The 17348-nt window shown below is 39.5% G+C and overlaps 1 protein-coding gene across 12 annotated transcripts in view; it reads left to right on the top strand.

Moving 5' to 3' along the window:
- Positions 1-17348, top strand: part of plekha5 (pleckstrin homology domain containing, family A member 5) — a 130495-nt gene that overhangs the window by 27248 nt on the left and 85899 nt on the right. Inside the window, exon 4 of one of the 12 annotated variants that reach the window (XM_042335945.1) lies at positions 7025-7250. The exons of 9 other annotated variants lie outside the window; for them this stretch is intronic. In XM_042335945.1, the coding sequence (XP_042191879.1) occupies positions 7025-7145 (121 nt within the window). In that variant the 3' untranslated portion in view covers positions 7146-7250. Of the gene's footprint in view, positions 1-6987; positions 7251-11710; positions 12071-17348 lie in introns of those variants that run through there. 2 more of the 12 variants (XM_042335946.1, XM_042335940.1) reach the window with 2 other exon arrangements.

Here is a 17348-nt window from a genome sequence, read left to right as displayed (position 1 = left end):
CAGGAATGAGTCAGTAGTGATCCCCCCCCCCCCACACACACACACACACATCCTTCTGATCAAGGCTGTAAAGTTTACTTAATTCAGGAAAAGATTTTCGGGGGGAATTAAGGAACTTAATTAAAAATCAAGGTTGTATGTTCTACCGACAGATTCTGCAGATTAACAGGAAGATTGGAGATTGTCTGATTTTGTAACTTCTGGAATGTGCGAGAAGAGCAATGGGAACTGTTTAAGTCAGTGGATAGACTTGTTTAGAGAGTTTAAGTGCTGAGGGGGGAGACAGTTGTAGCAATTGTGAGAGCTGATTGACGTACTCCTGTCCACCCCGGCGTGAGGCTATCTGAACCACTTGTTGCATCTCTGCCCGTGGATGGGCTAAGATCAAGTACCAGCTGAGGACTTAAGCTGTATTGCTCGGTATCGCACTTAGTGACTTGTTTCCCCAGTGTGATTCATAGACTTTATATGTCCATATTAAAAAAAAATTATGTATTCTCAAAGAGCTTCACAGAATATATTGTAAAGTGGATTGACTGAGCGTTTTGGGGGCAAAATGTTACAGCCAAATGTGCACAGCCATGGAGTGAGTGACCAATTTTATTTGGGGGATCGTTGGCCAGGGTAGTGCCATGGGATTGTTAGCTTTCACCTGTAAAGGCAGAAACAATTTTGGTTTACGTCTCATCTGAAGGACCACACCTCTGGAACTGCAACACCCCCAGCACTGTATTTGTTTCTTGATAAATGTGAAATACACAACCCAAGTTGGATCAAAGTAGCTCACAATGATTAAAAAACGCATGTTATCCCTTTTGAGTTGTAGCAGATAAATTTGTTTTAAGACGTAGAGCCAAAAGCATTACCAAAATAATTTATCAATACCTTAAAATTTAAAAGTAAAAATCAAATCGCAAAATTACAAAACCTATACTTCGTTTAATTTCATAAGAGAAAAGGTTATTGGTGGGTTCTTGTGTCCCTCACGGTGACCAGTTACTAAAGTGAGAATAAAATATTTTGATTTTTTGCGTCTATGCCTAAAATTGAGCATTGTTAGGTTAGATGTGATGCAGCTTATTTGACTTCTATATTGTGGCTTGCCACAGAGTTGCTTAAGATAGAAGTATCCAATTCAAACCAGATGGTGAGCTCCATTTCATGCAATACTGGCATGAAAGTTTTGTGACTCGTCTCTTTCATGTGTCTGAATCAAATGAGTAATTGCTTTCCTGAATAAGAGCTCAACCTTTTGGGTTCTATTCTAATTCAGTAGGTAGTGTGCATTATCTATCTTGTGCTTTGGTGCTCGGTAGATAAGATTCCATCTTACTTTGCTGTAATGTTGAGAGCTCTTCATGTTCTGTGACCCAATCTGAAAATGTCCTCACAAAGGTCAACAATAGCAAATCATTTCCAGCTTAACATTTGTGCTGAATGCTGACATCGTCATAGTACTTCAAGGAATTGGTAGAACAAAATAACAGAACTCAAATATTTTTCTTTTATTATTGATGTGAAAGCATGAAAATGTTTTTGTCACATAGTGTGATAAATGGTAGTGTGTATATTGGATATGCTACCAGTGCAAATGCACCAGATGAGTCTGCCATTCAGTCTATAACATTAGAGATGTGACATTAATCTGTGGTCTCTCTCGGGAAATTGACTTGTCTAAATAATCAAAGAGATGCGTTGCATTGAACAAACATAAATCGAGTCTTTGGCAGCTGATCAATATAAAAAGCATTTGCAGTTGCTGATCATTGTAGGTTTTTAAGAGTCGCCAGGCCTTATTTGTGTTTGTTCTGTTAGCAAATGGAAGTTCATGTATAGTATACATATCATAGTTGACTACGATATTTGTAATTTAAGAAACAATGTCAATTTAAGTTGCACCTTGGGACGTCCTCCCAACGTGAAAGGCGCTGTACAAATGTAATCTTGTTTTTTTAAAAAAGGGTAGCTACAGAGAAATTATTTCCTCTGGTGGGAGAATCCAGAGCAAGGAAATTTGGAACACTCTTCCCCCAAAAGGATGTAGATGCTGGATCCATTCAAATTTTCAAGACTGGGGTGGATAGATTTCTATTAGGTAAGAGTATCAAAGGATATGGGGCAAGGGCAGGTAATTGGAGTTGAGGTGCAGATAAGCCATGGACTTATAGAATGGCTCAATGGCCTATGTTCCTAAATGAACAGTGCGTTCTACTGCAGCACTCTTTTTAGAAGTTAAATGCTGCAATCAACATCCAGAGCATTTGTGATTTATGCTCTATCCACATCTGTGGGCAATTTCGTCTTTCATGAAAAATCCCAACAGATTCCATAACTGCTATCCTTGCATCGGGCGGAGGAGGTTCAACAAATTGGTAGATTGAACACCCATGTAGGCTCATTTTTTTGTAAGCACAGCATTATAATTTGTTGTGGCCGAAAGATTGTGTTGCATTTGTTCCTTCTTGCATAACGATGTACCCATTGTTATACACGATTAAAAAGGAGTTTGATGCAAGAGCATAATTACTGTAAGAATCTTTTTGCCAAACGTATTGCAGTAAGAAAAAAAATCATTATAAAGAGATATATTGTATTGAATTCACAATCTTGTAAATATGATATACACACTTTGCAAGTAGTACTCGAATTCAAGATCCTCATCCTCACCTACAAGGCCATTCACGGCCTCGCTCCCTCCTACCTCTCCGACCTACTATCCCCCTACCTACCCGCCCGTACCCTCCGTTCCTCTGGCTCCGGTCTGCTCCACATCCCCTGCCCCAACCGCCCTACTATCGGTGGCCGGGCCTTCAGCCTCTCAGCCCTGAGGCTCTGGAACTCTATCCCCCAGTGCCTTCGCCGCTTCCTCCCTTTCCTCCTTCAAGGCCGGTCTCAAGACCTTTCTCTTTGACTGTGCCTTCAGCTCCCCTCTCGACTCTCTACCCCCTCCTCGCTCCCTCCCTTCCCTTCCCTCACCCTGACCATTTCCCCCCAATGCTCGCCCCAATCCTCCCAATCCCCCCAATCCCCCCCCCGAGCGCCTTGGGACGTCCTCCCGATGTGAAAGGCGCTCAATAAATGGAATCTTGTTGTTGTTGTTGTACTCTCTAAGCCATTTATAAATAGTGTAACATCAAGAAAATTGGAAGTGACCTGGAAGAGGTCAAACTCACTCCAGTGCCCTACCCAAATCATTAAATATCTTAAGCTCATCAGAATGGGTGGGAAGTTCCCAACTAGACTTGTCAGTCATTCAATCACAGATTTTCAGGCGCATTTGTGAACCTTCTTGTCTATTCATTGAAAACCTTCAAACCATACTACATTACCTTTGTCGATCACTCCTTGTTAGCATGTATTATGTTTTAAATTATATTTAGAGAGGATTATCACAATCTTGATAGGGTTTTGCATGGTTTGTGGAAGGTACAATAATAATAATAATAATAATCCTTGCATTTGATATAGCGCTTTTCACGTCGGGAGGACGTCCCAAAGCGCTTCACAGAACACTGTAAAGTGAATTGACTGTATATTTGTGGGCGAACGCGGCAGCCAATTGCGCACAGCAATGTCCCACAAACAGTCGTAGATTGAAAATGACCAATTTATTATTGTTTTTGGTTTTTGGAGGGATTATTATTAGGCTCTGTGTGGAGTAAGGAAACTTGCCCAAGGTTTCGCCCTCTGCCTGGAATTGAACTCAGGTCTCTCGCTTGCAAAGTGAGTGCTCTAACCGCTGAGCTACAGGACTCCACAAAGCCTCCTTGGCCTTTTATTGTCTTAATGAAGCTGGACTTGCCTTTTTTTTTTAAAAAGGCCATCCTCTGTGGAATACAGTATGTTAGTGCAGGAAGGATAATACACCACATCTTTCTACTTTGCTAGGTATAATCAATAACAAATGGACTAATTCCTAACTTGTCATTTTGCTGGAGGCAGTACTCCAGGTGCTGCATTCTAAAGCTATCAATTTAATGCTTCTCTTGAGTGAACTGATGGGTTTCATTGCTCCCTACTTTACTAGCTCTACAACAGCAGCAAGATTACATTTGTATAGCGCCTTTCACGTCGGGAGGATGTCCCAAGGTGCTGGACAGAGTACAGCATTTCAGACCCCAGCTGGGGTCAGGGAGGGGGAGGGGAAGGGGGTTGACCGATGGCATGGTCGAAGAGGAGGGTTTTGAGGCAGGACTTGCAGGAGGCTAAGGAGGGGGCGAGGCGGAGTGATTGGTGGATGGAATTCCAGAGGTTGGGAACAGAGTGGCTGAAGGCTCTCCGGCCAATGGTGGGCGGGTTAGCTCGAAGTCTGATGTCGCTTCTACTGTCAAATACCTACAAGCATTACTAGTGAGGAAAAAATGGAATTCAAAGATACTATTAGTCGGAAAAAAAATGAATGTTTGAAGCTTATTTTTATTTCTTTGGTACCCGGGTTACTACTTTTATTTCATTCTAGTATCCACTTCTTGTCACCAGGGGTCAGTATAACCTAAATGCAGTTGGAGATTGCAGCTACTCATAGTGAGTGCACGCTACTGCGCGTACACAGTACCACGAACCGTTTCTTCTTTCATATGGCGATCGCCTTCACGTGGTGCTCCTGCTGCATTTTATTGGTTAAAACAATGAATGTCATCACAGGACATGTATTTGTCGATCTCCCCTTATAATTAACAACAAACTGGTTTCAGTTGGGTAATGCAACGTTGGTCATCCCTCTGCTGCTGTTTTGATTTCCTTTCTGTTTTAAGTATTTTGTACACCTACATAAGATCCTCTTGGGCACATCTTTTTGTAGTAATGTAGTTTTGGCTCGTTGCGTCTCATAACTCATGCTGCTATTACTGGGTGCACTTCTAATTGCTGGCCTTTGCATTTTCCTTACGCAGTATTCTTGGTGTTGCCTGCACTGTATAGCTTTAGCCTGACTTGTGGTGGTCTGAACTCAACTAATTTGGCGATTGAGCCGAACATCATGTTTGTTTAATGCTTTCTTCCGTATTTACTGCGGGATAGTATTTGATTAGTAAAAAGAGTAAGAAATTCTAGTACAGTGCCAGCCAAACTACACCAATTCTTGGGCTAGCAAACAGCCCTCCCCTCTTCCCAAACATTCACACAAGACTAGGTAATTTGGTGTCTGATCAGTAGTGTGCTTCCAGGTTTTTCCTGATGGAATATTTCTTAATTTTTGGCATTTATCAAGAAATATTCAATCAAGAAAATTTATTTTGTTTTCCGACCAAAGAGATATTGCTCTAATAGATCATTTTCAAACAAATTTTAAATTGACTTTGTTTCCTATATTAAGCTAAGAAAAGTCGCCATTGGAAAAACCCATCCTAGCCTTCTGATCGTATAGCAAGTGAGAGGGGATTTAAAGCAGCCACAATAAACATATATTAAATGCAAAAGTATAACAAGTGCTTCACAGCAGTCTGTGAATGCTGTTAAATAAATCTGTTTCAGACGCTCCTAATAAATAAGTAAAAGGTTTAAAACCAATCCTGATATTAACTGTCAAATTGTATATTTCCATTGAACTCCTATACCATATTACTTTACCTGAAGTCATTCTACTCTGCCACAGAACGTTATTTCTCTGGTTCAAAATGGCCCCAGCCTCCTGCTCGTCCTTTGCACCCTCCGCCCCACCATTGGGGGTCACGCTTTCAGCCACTACGCCCCGAAACTCAAAACACTCTACTTCAATCCCTCCGCCTTGCCCTCTTTCTTTTCCCTTTTTGAGTCCCGCCTGAAAACTTTCCTCTTCAATTGTCCTTACAGCCACCTTTACGAGCTAACATTTAGTAGCATTTTTTAAAAAAAAATGCTGAGAGTGTTTGATTTTCTCTTATGTTCTTGCACTATTTTTGTTGCAATCAGCTGTGTAACTGCTACAGATGACGTGGTGGAAAATTTGTTGAAAATCACTGACTGCCAGAAACGATGAAAATGAGTTGAATTTTTGAACACTTCAGTCCATTGCCACTATTATATCCCCAAATTCCTGGTAAACAGCTGATTCTGAATGGTTTGGCCAGAGGGCTGGGAGCCAGACGGATGAGTACCCTCTCAGTAACGGGAAGTGTCCGGCCTGAAGTGACCTGGGAAACTGGAAACAAATGTATTGGTATTATGCTAATTGCCACTCGTTTAATGAGAATAACTATTAACCCAATTGTTTCAAGCACCACTTTACACTCCCTCCATTCTCTAATGTTCAATATTATTGCTTTATTGAAAGATGTTATCTGATATGAGACATCTTTGTCACCACGATTTTCTCAATTTTTTATTCACAGTATCTCTTTTAATAGAGACCTGTTCTAACTAATTCTTTACCTAATCACCTATCAAATCAGTACAGTTTAAATAATGAGATGTGAATTGGTGCATGAGCTCCGAGAATAAGACCTAGAATATGATAGTTTTTTTTAATTAACATGCCTTCCCATTTCCATGGTCAGAAAATCATTTTTAGAAATGATAGTCTTGAGAAAGCACATTTGGAAATATTTTGTATTACCATTCAGTTATCCATCTGGTCACAAAAACTGAAAACAAAACGTGAGTTATAACCTGCAGGTTTATTTCACTCATAAACCACTATTAAATCAAAGAACATTCCTATCTCCCTGGGCGGATTACAGTAGTTTTGTTTTTTTACTCTAATACCTGAACACTAATGTTATAGTAATGTCATGAATTATTGTATTAATCTCAAACGACAAACAAGCACCTAAAATAGTTTTATTTGAACATGCTTTAATCTTCTTGACATTTTTTTCAAAAAAGTCTCTATTTTCTACCTAATCTTATTTTATTACATGATCATTTTGTTTGGAGCTTGTCAGTTGATGTCTGCTATAATGTCCTCCTCGCAAAATACCAACCCTACCATCTTCCATTTATAGCATCAAGCTGTTTCTTAAATGAGTTCTTTCTTTTTCTCCTGCTGACTCTGCACCATCTGTTTTGGAGACTGGAGCAATTTGTGAAGAAAAACCTTATTTTTCAGACCATTTCAAAGCCCCAACGTGAAACGATCTTTGATGTATTTTTATGAGAAAAACGAAGAAGGCCTTATGACATGGCAGTGTCTGCAGGAATCAACTGGTCTCCAGGTGTGGCGATGCTAAGATTAAGGGCTTTTAAAACCTCATTGTAGGTCTGAGTGTTTCATGGAATTCAGCAGGAAACTGCCCAGTATGACAAAATCATTGTAATTAAAAATGGCTTATGCAGGGCTCAACGTTATTTTGATAAAGTGCTCCATTTGGTTTACGAAATTGAATGTGTATCTCGCTTAGTATAATAAAAAGGCATTATTATTTCACAATTCTTATGGTGTACAGTTGTGATCTTTTTCATGTTTGATATGCCAATTGTTTTAAATTGTCATCCTTTACCCTGGGTGTTGCCTAAGGTCAAGGCGGTGGATGATCAGCTTCTGGTTTCCTGCCAACACTACTTTCAGCTAACTGCTGGAACATGCCTGAGAATTGCCTGGGGATTGTAGTTCCAGATTTTAAATAATACAAGATAAGTTTTTAAAATAAACTTGTCATTCATTAAAAATGGATAAAATGCTTCCACACCCTCTGTTTACCAGCAATAAGTAGGAACCTGGTGGTTAGTCAATTGGGATTAATAATCCTTGAATAAATAAATAATTTAGTCACGCATTCCACGACTGTGTGGGACACTGCAGTGAGCAATTGACTGCCGCGTTTCACCCACACAATATACAGTCAATCCACTTTACAGTATGTGAAGCGCTTTTCACCTCACCGACAAGATTGGATGAAATAATTATTATTATTAAGTTCAAACATCCTTGTCGTACCATACTGAAAACTACGTTAGTGCCATCTTTTCCATGCTTATAAATGTGAGCTGTTGGCAATGGAGGGAAGTGATGTAATTACATAGCCTACGCAATCACATCAAAAACTTTGTGATATGGTGCATGCAGTGGAATTCACTGCTGGAAAAACCGCAGCTCATTTTCATGTGTCCCTCAGACAGACTGCATCTGACCTTTATTTTCTTCCCATGCCAGACTTCCTGACATTGCATTTGATCCCAGGCCATTCCTCTGCTTTACCAATTCTCTTTCATTGCAGGTTCACTGGTTTTTTCCCTAGACCTACAAATACTGATTTATTTCTGTTATCAGTGATGTGGGAGGTTGCTGATGGAGCAACATGCCAGGAATAAAAGAGAAGCAAGAACATTTGGTTTGGCTTTCTCTGTTTCTCTCTCTTCCCCCCCCCCCCCCCCCCCCCCCCCCGCCGAGTTTGTGTCTGTGAGTGTTTTCCTCCACGTTTTAATATGGAAGTATTTCTATATGGTACAAGGATTTTATAGCAAATTGGGCCCCAGGCAGCTTCCACCTGTTCATTCTAAATGAATCACTGGGGGGGGAATAGGAGGAAAATTTGCAATGAATGGATATTGACTTTTAAAGTAGAAGCTTTGAACAGGCATCGAATATCCTGCCAGTGCTTCTGTTCTTGAGGTAATTATACCTCACCATTATCCATTTGAAAAGCCCCCAAAACCTTCTGTTAATATAAACTTGCAGTTAAGTGCATTAGTTTAACATTGATTTTTCAATTGTTCATACAGTATTTAAATGTAAGATTGAAGTTAGAAATGCAACATGCTCAAAAGCAATCCATTATTACTGCTATTAAAAAAAGTGCAGTTTGCAGTTTTTAAAAAAAATATATTTTTATTGAAGCAAGTATTTATGTTGGATAAGTTCTTCTGTTTATCAACTCCAGTACTGTGAATGCTGCTTCATTATGTATTGTTTATCCTATGCTAAGATATTCTGAGTTTGAAGTGCAAATATCAGGGATCAAATATTTTTTTACTGGCTCCACTTCCCAAGTTGCTTCTGTGAACCTTTAGTATATAATAATAATCCTTGCATAACCTGACCAATATGGCTAGTTCCAATTCTGTATAAAGCTTAGCAGTTGCAGCGATAAATGTATTGACATATCCAACAACTAATGGATGAATTATTCTAATTTGACGCTATGAAAATGATTCAAGCTACAGAATTGCAAAACTGGTAGCCCAACTTTGGTTGCTGTTCTGTAAGGATGAAGAGGGTTTTATTTTGCAGCAATGATTAAAATGAGCAACTCTTTATTTTAATTTTAAAAAAACTGATTAATTTTTTTTTAGTTTGATTTGACTATTCAACTAGACTGAGGTTTTTCTTCCTAGCTCCTATTTCTCTTGAAGCTCTTTGAGACGTCCTCCTGACATGAAAGGCACTTAAAAGTGTAAATTGTTATTGTGGGCATGATTTAAATGAGATTCTACCACACAGATGGAAGATCCATAAAAGATCAGACATGTAAGCATAATCTAATCATTGCTTCCAACATCCTGAGGTCAGTATTGGTCATCTGTGTAGAGTTACCATGAGTTTCACGTTCTGCTTCGTTTATTCCTTGAGCCATGATCTTTATCCCAATTGCTGCTTCTGCAGCAGAATCTCATTTTTTTTTACCTAGAGTTATACTTATATTGTCACTACTGATTGCATTCTGCTTTAAAATATCTGTCAATTGCATAACTTTTTGAATTAATTTTTTTTCATTATTTTATTTATCATCATTCGCCCACAAAATACAGTCAATCCACTTCACAACATCCTGTGAAGTGCTTATGATATCTCGGTGATGTGCTCAGGCACTATATGAAATGCAGCGATTATTGTCTATTTTAGGATAGTGCGCAAAGGACAAAATCTCTTTGATATCTTTACGTGTAGTGTAGCTTTACTCCAAGCGATCCTTTCTGTTACCCTGCTGTGTACATATAGAAACAGCAGCAGTGTTGCAATTGTTGCACTGGGGAATGTTTTGGGATTTACACTTGATGGACCGGTTATCAGTTCTGCTTGTAGCTATTAATGTTAGATTGCCGGGAGCTTCAGGGCTGAGGTGCTTTGTAATGAAAGCACTCTGATCAAAGCTTTTTTACAGCTGATGTCAGCAGCGGGTTTTAAATTCTTAACTTCCTGTCATGGATCCTTTCCTATCATTGATGATCAGGCGTACTACAGCTGCCTTGTTCCTGGTGCAATTTGTGAGGAGTGTAAAGCACTGTAGTGAATTTAGTGATGTAGAATGTATTGAGAAACAGCTGAAGAAAAGCTTTGGTGCACAATTCTATGACCAATCTTATCGGGGGTTTACTGTAGGGCCACTGGTGGATGTGTAATGTTACAGGGTTGACATAAGACGAGAACAAACAGCTGGATATTTCTGTGGGGTATAGTAGTTTAAGCATCTGTTAAATTTAGCAGGACCCAGCTTGAAGCCCTGGGAGCAGTTAGCCTTCTCAGCTATCAGTTCTCTCGCAAGGGCTGGGGAAGTGTTGGGATTCTAAAGTAGGGATATCTCCCATCTGTGCATTGGTTGATAGCCATACTGGCAAATCAGGAGTTAAGGAATGAGTCTTTTTGGATCTTTGCCTTTGCGCGCTGACTACCTCACCGTAGCCTCACAGAGAAAATTTGTCAAAGCTGACTTGATTTGGTGAAGAGGTGGGGCTCTTGCGTTGACAAACCAGTAGCAATTCCACAGATCTCTCATCAAGGATAAATCCCTGTCTATGAACTGTCTCGGTAAAACTTACCAATTGTAAGCGAATGTTAATGTATGTGTGACAATGATCTAGTAATAACAATTCACATGATGAATCCGTGATGTCCTGAATACACCTTTTTTTTAAAAGAACAAAATGGTTACAATGGACTTTTAAACTGAGCTGTTCATTCTTTAGGATAGCAAAGCCAATCCTATTTGCAGTAAATTTCTATCATTGTCATTTTGGTCGTTTCCAGTGGTTTAAACTTCAGAAGTAATGCATCCTTAAATTGCTTGCATAATTTTAAGTTGCATATACTTTTAATAGCTCATCTTTCTAGGTGTGTAAAACTAATGAGTTATAAAGATTAATTAAACGGTTTGTCTATGTCACTTTCAGCTCATTATAATAATAATATGGCACATAGAAATATAACATTTTTCTTAAAATGCAATTAGAAACATTTGGATGATTTTTGACCATATCCTGGTGATTGTCTGACTCATCGGAATATTTCCCAGAAGTAGTTTCCAGTTGAAACATTATGGAGAGAAACACTTAGTCATTATTTCTGTGGGAAGTGTTTTTCTTGTGGTGCTTCATTACTCAACACATTATCAAAGCATGACTTAATCTGTGAAGTGTTAGACTAATCAGCAAGATTGCATAATGCTGTTTTTTGATGTGCATATTTGCAAAGAAATTTTCTGCAGTTTTAGCATAAATGGATGATAATGGGTACGTGGGAGTATTTAGGTTGGAACCTCATGCAACTCGTAACATCACACTGAGGCAGTAATGGATGGACTCGGATGGACTTTAAAGATCCCATGCCACAATTTGAAAAGAGAAAGGAGTTTCTCCTGTTGTCCTGGCTAACAAACACCCAAAGGCAATTAGTCATACCCTCCTTGGCTGTTTGTGGGACATTGCTGTGTGCAAATTGGCTGCGTCGCTCGCTCACAAAAACGCAGTCACTACACTTTACAGTATGTTCTGTGACGTGCTTTGGGATGTACTCCCGATGTGAAAAGCACCGTACCAAATGTAGGAATTAGTAGTAGGTGTGTGGGGAGGGAGGGAGGGAAAGCATTTATATTTTGTGCCGTGCAGCAAGCCAGTTGAGTATTTGCATGTTGTGTAGGAAGTGGAAAATTGAGCGGTTTCACATAATGTGGTGTGGGAGTGACATCATGTGTGGTGTCAGATTTCAATTCATGCAGCAGCAATGACAGCTGGGATGCTTTATTTCACTGTTTGGGAAGAACAGCACTCACCGCAGATTCTCTTCAAAAAGACGGTTCCATTTGAGAACTTAGCAAATGCTACAGCTTGGCTGATGACTGAGAGGAAGGGGCAAATTGCAGAAGACTTTAAAATCTAAATTCAGTTTTCACCTCACTCCAGCTGCTGAAACTGAGCAGTACCGTGACTCTTAATTAATAGTGTGAGTATTATGATATCCATTTGCTGTTGCAGAATCATTTTGGAGTACTATTACATTGCTACACGTTCTGTTTTCTTGCTAAATTACTGTGCTTTGTTCAGTGTGTTGGCTGATGATTTACTCTAAATACAGCTTCACTGTGGCATTCAGTGGTTCCTGCTTTTTACTATGTTTTCTGTTTTTAATGTGGGATTCAGTGTTTTCTGCATTCACTTGGCTTGTGATCACACTTTAGCCACTAATCTGGTGGTTAATTAGTATGTATTAATTGGAAGAAAAAGAGATGTACTTTTATGATACTTAAAGGAACAAAGAACATTTTACTGCATATTCGCAGATCAAAATGCTGGTAGAGAGAAACCTACAACTCTTGCAGGTTAAACATTGCTTCCTTCATATCACTGCTTGCAAAAGGTTTATACTTTTCAACATTCTGGCTCAATGGGTAAGATGCCATCTTGATCGATGAGACTGAAAAACTGTACTCAGAACAGAGGCAGATGAAAATAAACCTGTTCCATACTTGGTTGTCAAATACATTAAAGCACTATTTTGGTGTTACTTCTCTGGCAAAGGCATACAGTGAGGAAATTAACATTGGTATGGCAGGACAGTTTTTTTTCTTTTCTATGTAATTTGCAACTGAAAGTGCAGCATAGTATCTGCTGTGATATTTAGGTTTATTTGGGGAGTTTTGTTTTGCAGTTTATCTTGAGGCGAATTGGTATAATAATAATCCTTGCATTTGATATAGTACCCTATCATGTCTTCGCGACTTCTCAGAGCACTTCATAGAATATACTGTAAAGTGAATTGATTGTATATTTTGTAGACAAAACGCGGTAGCCAATTGCGCACAGCAGTATAATAATGTGTACAGAATAGCTCGCTTCCCATGTTTGCCAGTATACTTTCCAATCACTCTGAAGCTATACTAGAACTACCTGATTATAAAGCAATTGATTTTATGAAATTCCTTGTAGTGGACTGAGAGTGCAATAAAAAAATCACAGAAAAATCTTGAGTCAAGCTGTTTTTAAACCAATTTTAACGTGTGAACAACGGTTTAAATCACAAGTGCCTGCCAGCACTGTTCTCGGTTCGGTCTTTCAGTCAGAGAAAATATTTTTTCTTTTAAATGTTCTCTCCCTCTCGGGAATGCAATGCCTCTTGCTGCTGAATGATTCTGTTTTTCCTGGCTGCCCTTTGGTGCCTCGCTCTAGAGGCTCACTGTTCTTCATGTGTGAGTCTAAACAGTAATTGTTAGTCTCAGTTCACAGTTGAGCAACTCACTACCACAATGAAGCCCAATCCTGCCCTTACCTGACACCCACGCCTGGACATCTTTGTGCGGGTGCAGGAAGCGTGGGCTATTTTGTTTTGTTTTCCTTCCCCCTCGCATCTCAGGACTTTTGAGCAATTGAGGTACCCCACTGCCTCAGATGAGATCAGATAACGCAGAATTGAATCTGGGACCTTCTTGCTCCACATTGCTCAATACCTCATAAATTTAATTTACTCTCTAAGCCATATAAGGCTTATAAAGGTGCTTTGGACTTTTTTCAAATTAAAGTTGTAATATTTTCTGATCGGGCAGTTTCATTTTGTTACAGCAAATTATCATATTCCTCTTGATTGCCAGCATCTCCCAAGCTCCTAAAACAGCAGCCTGTTAAATTTTGGATTGCCATAAAGCCTATAGGAATCTTGTGTTTTCTTCCTTCTGCCAGTTATTTCATTATCACTGGCTCTTTCTGATAAACTCCCCTCTCTGTATATCAAATTGACATCTTTTTGGACCAGCTGACGATCTGTCTCTATGATACCACTTGGCCAGGTTTTTGCAGGATTAATTTCCTGATTTTCCCCTATAATCTGGATTTCATTGAGCTGCCCTGGAAAATAACATTTCCAACAATTCAAGGGACATGGAGTCTTAAACAATGTTGAGCAAACTGGTATATGTTTTAAAAGATAATGAGCATGAAGAAGCGGCAGAAGGCTGAGAGGCGATTGTGAAATGAAAGTGTCCCCATTCCCCAGAGGATCGAGTTCAAAATCCTCATCATCACCTTTAAGGCCATTGCTCCCTCCTACCTCTTTGACCTGCTGACTCCCTACCAACCTGCCCGCTCCCTCCGTTCAGCAGGCTCCAGCCTGCTCCATGTCTCCCACCCGACCCGCCCTACCATCGGTGTCCGTGCTTTCAGCCTCTCTGCCGCCACACTCTGGAACTCCATCCCACGATCCCTTCGCCTCGCTTCCTCCCTCGCCTCCTTCAAGGCCGGTCTCAAGACCCTTCTCCGACCATGCCTTTGGTCTCCCTCCCACCTCTCTGCCTTCCCTCACCTCTGCACCACCCCTCCCCCATGCTCGGGCTCCAACACTTGATTGTTCAGCTCTTTGGGACGTCCTCCCGATATGAAAGGCGCTCTATAAGTGACATTTTGTTGTTTGTATTTACCAACCCCCNATTCAACCCGGAACCAACTCACCATTCAAGCCCCTCTTGAAAACATTACTTTGATTGTGGCCTTCATCACTGCCCTTAAATTCTCTTTCCTCATTTCTGCTGTTTCAGGCCCTCATGCCTTGGCACCTCCCTACCCTTCTGACCTGCTTTCTCCACTACCCCACTCCACTACCCGTTGCCTCTGTTTGGCTGGCTCTGCCCTTCTGCATGTCCCTCTTCCCCTACGCTCCACCATCGGCAGCTGTGCTGTCAGCCACTACGCCCCGAAGCTTTGGAACTCTCTTCCCCAATACCTCCACCTTGCCCTTTTTTAGATCACAACTGAAGACTTTCCTCTTCGACCATGCTTACGGTCACCTCCTCCCTCCGGCTCGGTGTCAGGCTCCGCCACTGTTAAGCGCTCCAAAACTGTATTTTTACAAAACTGTAACTGCATAAGGATGCTATATAAATGCAAGTTGTTGTTGTTCATTTGTGTAAAGTTCTTCAAGATGCTCATCCTACGTGAAAGGTGCATGATGTTTTTTCCAGGTTGATCAGAATGCATCATTCAGCATTGTGTATTTCTTTAATCTGGAAATTTATTCTTTAAAAAATCCTTTTCACTTTTGGTCCTACTTCCGTGTCCCTCTAATTTATGGCCAATACTGGGTGCCTTCCTCCAATAATATAGAGTTTTTTTTAAGATTTAACTTTTTTCTCTGCCAATTTTCCCCCTGCCCTTCCTCTTCTCAAGAGGAAGGGGATAAATAAGGGTATAATTCTCAATTGGTTTGGGGGACATCATGGGTAACAGCTGTGCCTTTGGTTTGGAAAAGATGAGTGTTATTCTAATATTGGTGCCAACCAAATTCTATGGTTTGGAAAATACCAAAATATAGCCTTAACCCTTAACCCCAGAATATCTCAGTGGGATGCAGAGTATATTTATGTAATTTCCAGACACTTGACACGAGTCTCACAACAGACACTGGTGAACTCCTGCTGACAAGTGCACCTGTTTTGTGGATCAAAGATTAAAATTGCTAGTACCGTCACAGTTGTAATAATGTGATGTGTTCGAACTTCTGCTACATTTTTGGTTGACAAAGAAATGTAATCAATCCTCAGCCACGTACGTTCCACAAGGGTCTAGGTCTATGAATACAAGGACATCCATCACTCTGTAACACTGTTGCTGCCAATTCCAGCACTGTAAATGAACCCTCCCATGTTTAATCTCGTATGGTTATTAAATCTGCAATTGTTACAGTACATGATTGAAACGAACAGTAAGACCTCTACAAAGACCAGCCAATATAGAAATGAGCTTGTGAAATTGGGAGTGTGACTTGAATAAATTCTGAAGCTGACTCACGCTCATATTTGCACAGCACTCCCACACAGTTTTGGCACCGACTCACGCTCACTGCTCTGCTCCCCTACGCAGAGATGTTTTTTCAGGCATTTTAAAATCTGACAGTGAGAACAAGGTAATAGTTTTTTTTTAACATTTGTGAACAGTGATAGTTACAGTAGACCAATGATTTCAGCCAGCAACAGTAATAAAGCTTTAATTCTTAGTCCTGTAATGATTAAAATTTTTGTAGAGTGATGCTTCACTTGTAAACGATTTGAGTAAAAATATAAAGGGTCTTTGTTTTTGACTAAAAGGGTGATTTGTTTGCCATCCAGGAGCTGTATTGTCTGTATTAAGTAAGGCTTTTTTTAAGTTGAAAGGTATGGCTGGAATTTTCTAAAAAGATCGATTTCAACAGCTTTGTAAAGTATGCTGTTTATAAAATGTCACTGCGCTGTATGAAATGTATAGCCCAGTTGTTCGGCACTTCTGATTCCAAAAAAGCATATCTGAAAATGGTAGTAAAAAAAATTGAAGTTTCAAAAAAAAAAGTCACTACAATTTTTATACAAAAAAAAAATTGTTTAGAGAGAGCCTTGTATAACTGGAGCTTTGGGGATTTTAATTAATAGAAATTTATTTGATCCATGCAAATGTTTATCTGCACTTAAGTTATCAGCAATTTGACCTGTTGATTCAATGGAGCATGAAACAGAACCTATCCCCCTTAAAATGTTCCTAGCTTAATGTTTTGCTTTTTGATTTTGTGGGTTTCTTCATATTTGCATATTTTCAGGACCCAAGAACCTGCTTTAATTGTGACTTCTCTCTTCGATCTTTCTTTAGCAAACTTCTTTCATTGCTCATCATTATGATGAGCGCACAGCTATTTGAGAATAACTTCCTTCATCCTCTTAAACCTTCAAGTACATTAAAATAATTGGCATCCTATTGTAATCAAGGGTGGATTATATATGTCTGCACATTTGCCAACTGTTTCTAATGAAGCTGCCTGCTGGCATTGCGTGCTTTGAAACTGTTCATTGATATTTGATGTGAAAGCGATTTTTCTGAGATATCCTGTATCAGTTAAGCAGATTGTTTACCCATTATATGATATTTCATAATGTGCAAAATTTATCATAAATGTATTAAATCTTAACATGGAATAAGCAAAACAATCCAACAGTTTTATATTTGTATAAAAATGTAAAGGAATTTCCTGGTAACATTCTTAAAAACAAGAATTTATGCAATGCCATATGTACGTACCAGGCACTAATCCAGTACATAAAGGTTCAATTGCACATGTTGTAGAATAAGTTCTTGAAATGCAATATATAAATGTAAATTGTTAATAAAATAGTCGAATTTTAAACTTAAGTGGCTTACTCTAAATTTAGGTAGTGAGGTTTCAAAGGGATAAACAGAGTGAAACCTTGTGTGCATTATGTGATCCAAATACT

This window comes from Callorhinchus milii, unplaced genomic scaffold, assembly GCF_018977255.1.
Source record: "Callorhinchus milii isolate IMCB2004 unplaced genomic scaffold, IMCB_Cmil_1.0 Scaffold5, whole genome shotgun sequence".
Classification (NCBI taxonomy): domain Eukaryota; kingdom Metazoa; phylum Chordata; class Chondrichthyes; order Chimaeriformes; family Callorhinchidae; genus Callorhinchus; species Callorhinchus milii.
This window is presented reverse-complemented; position numbering and strand designations above follow the sequence as displayed.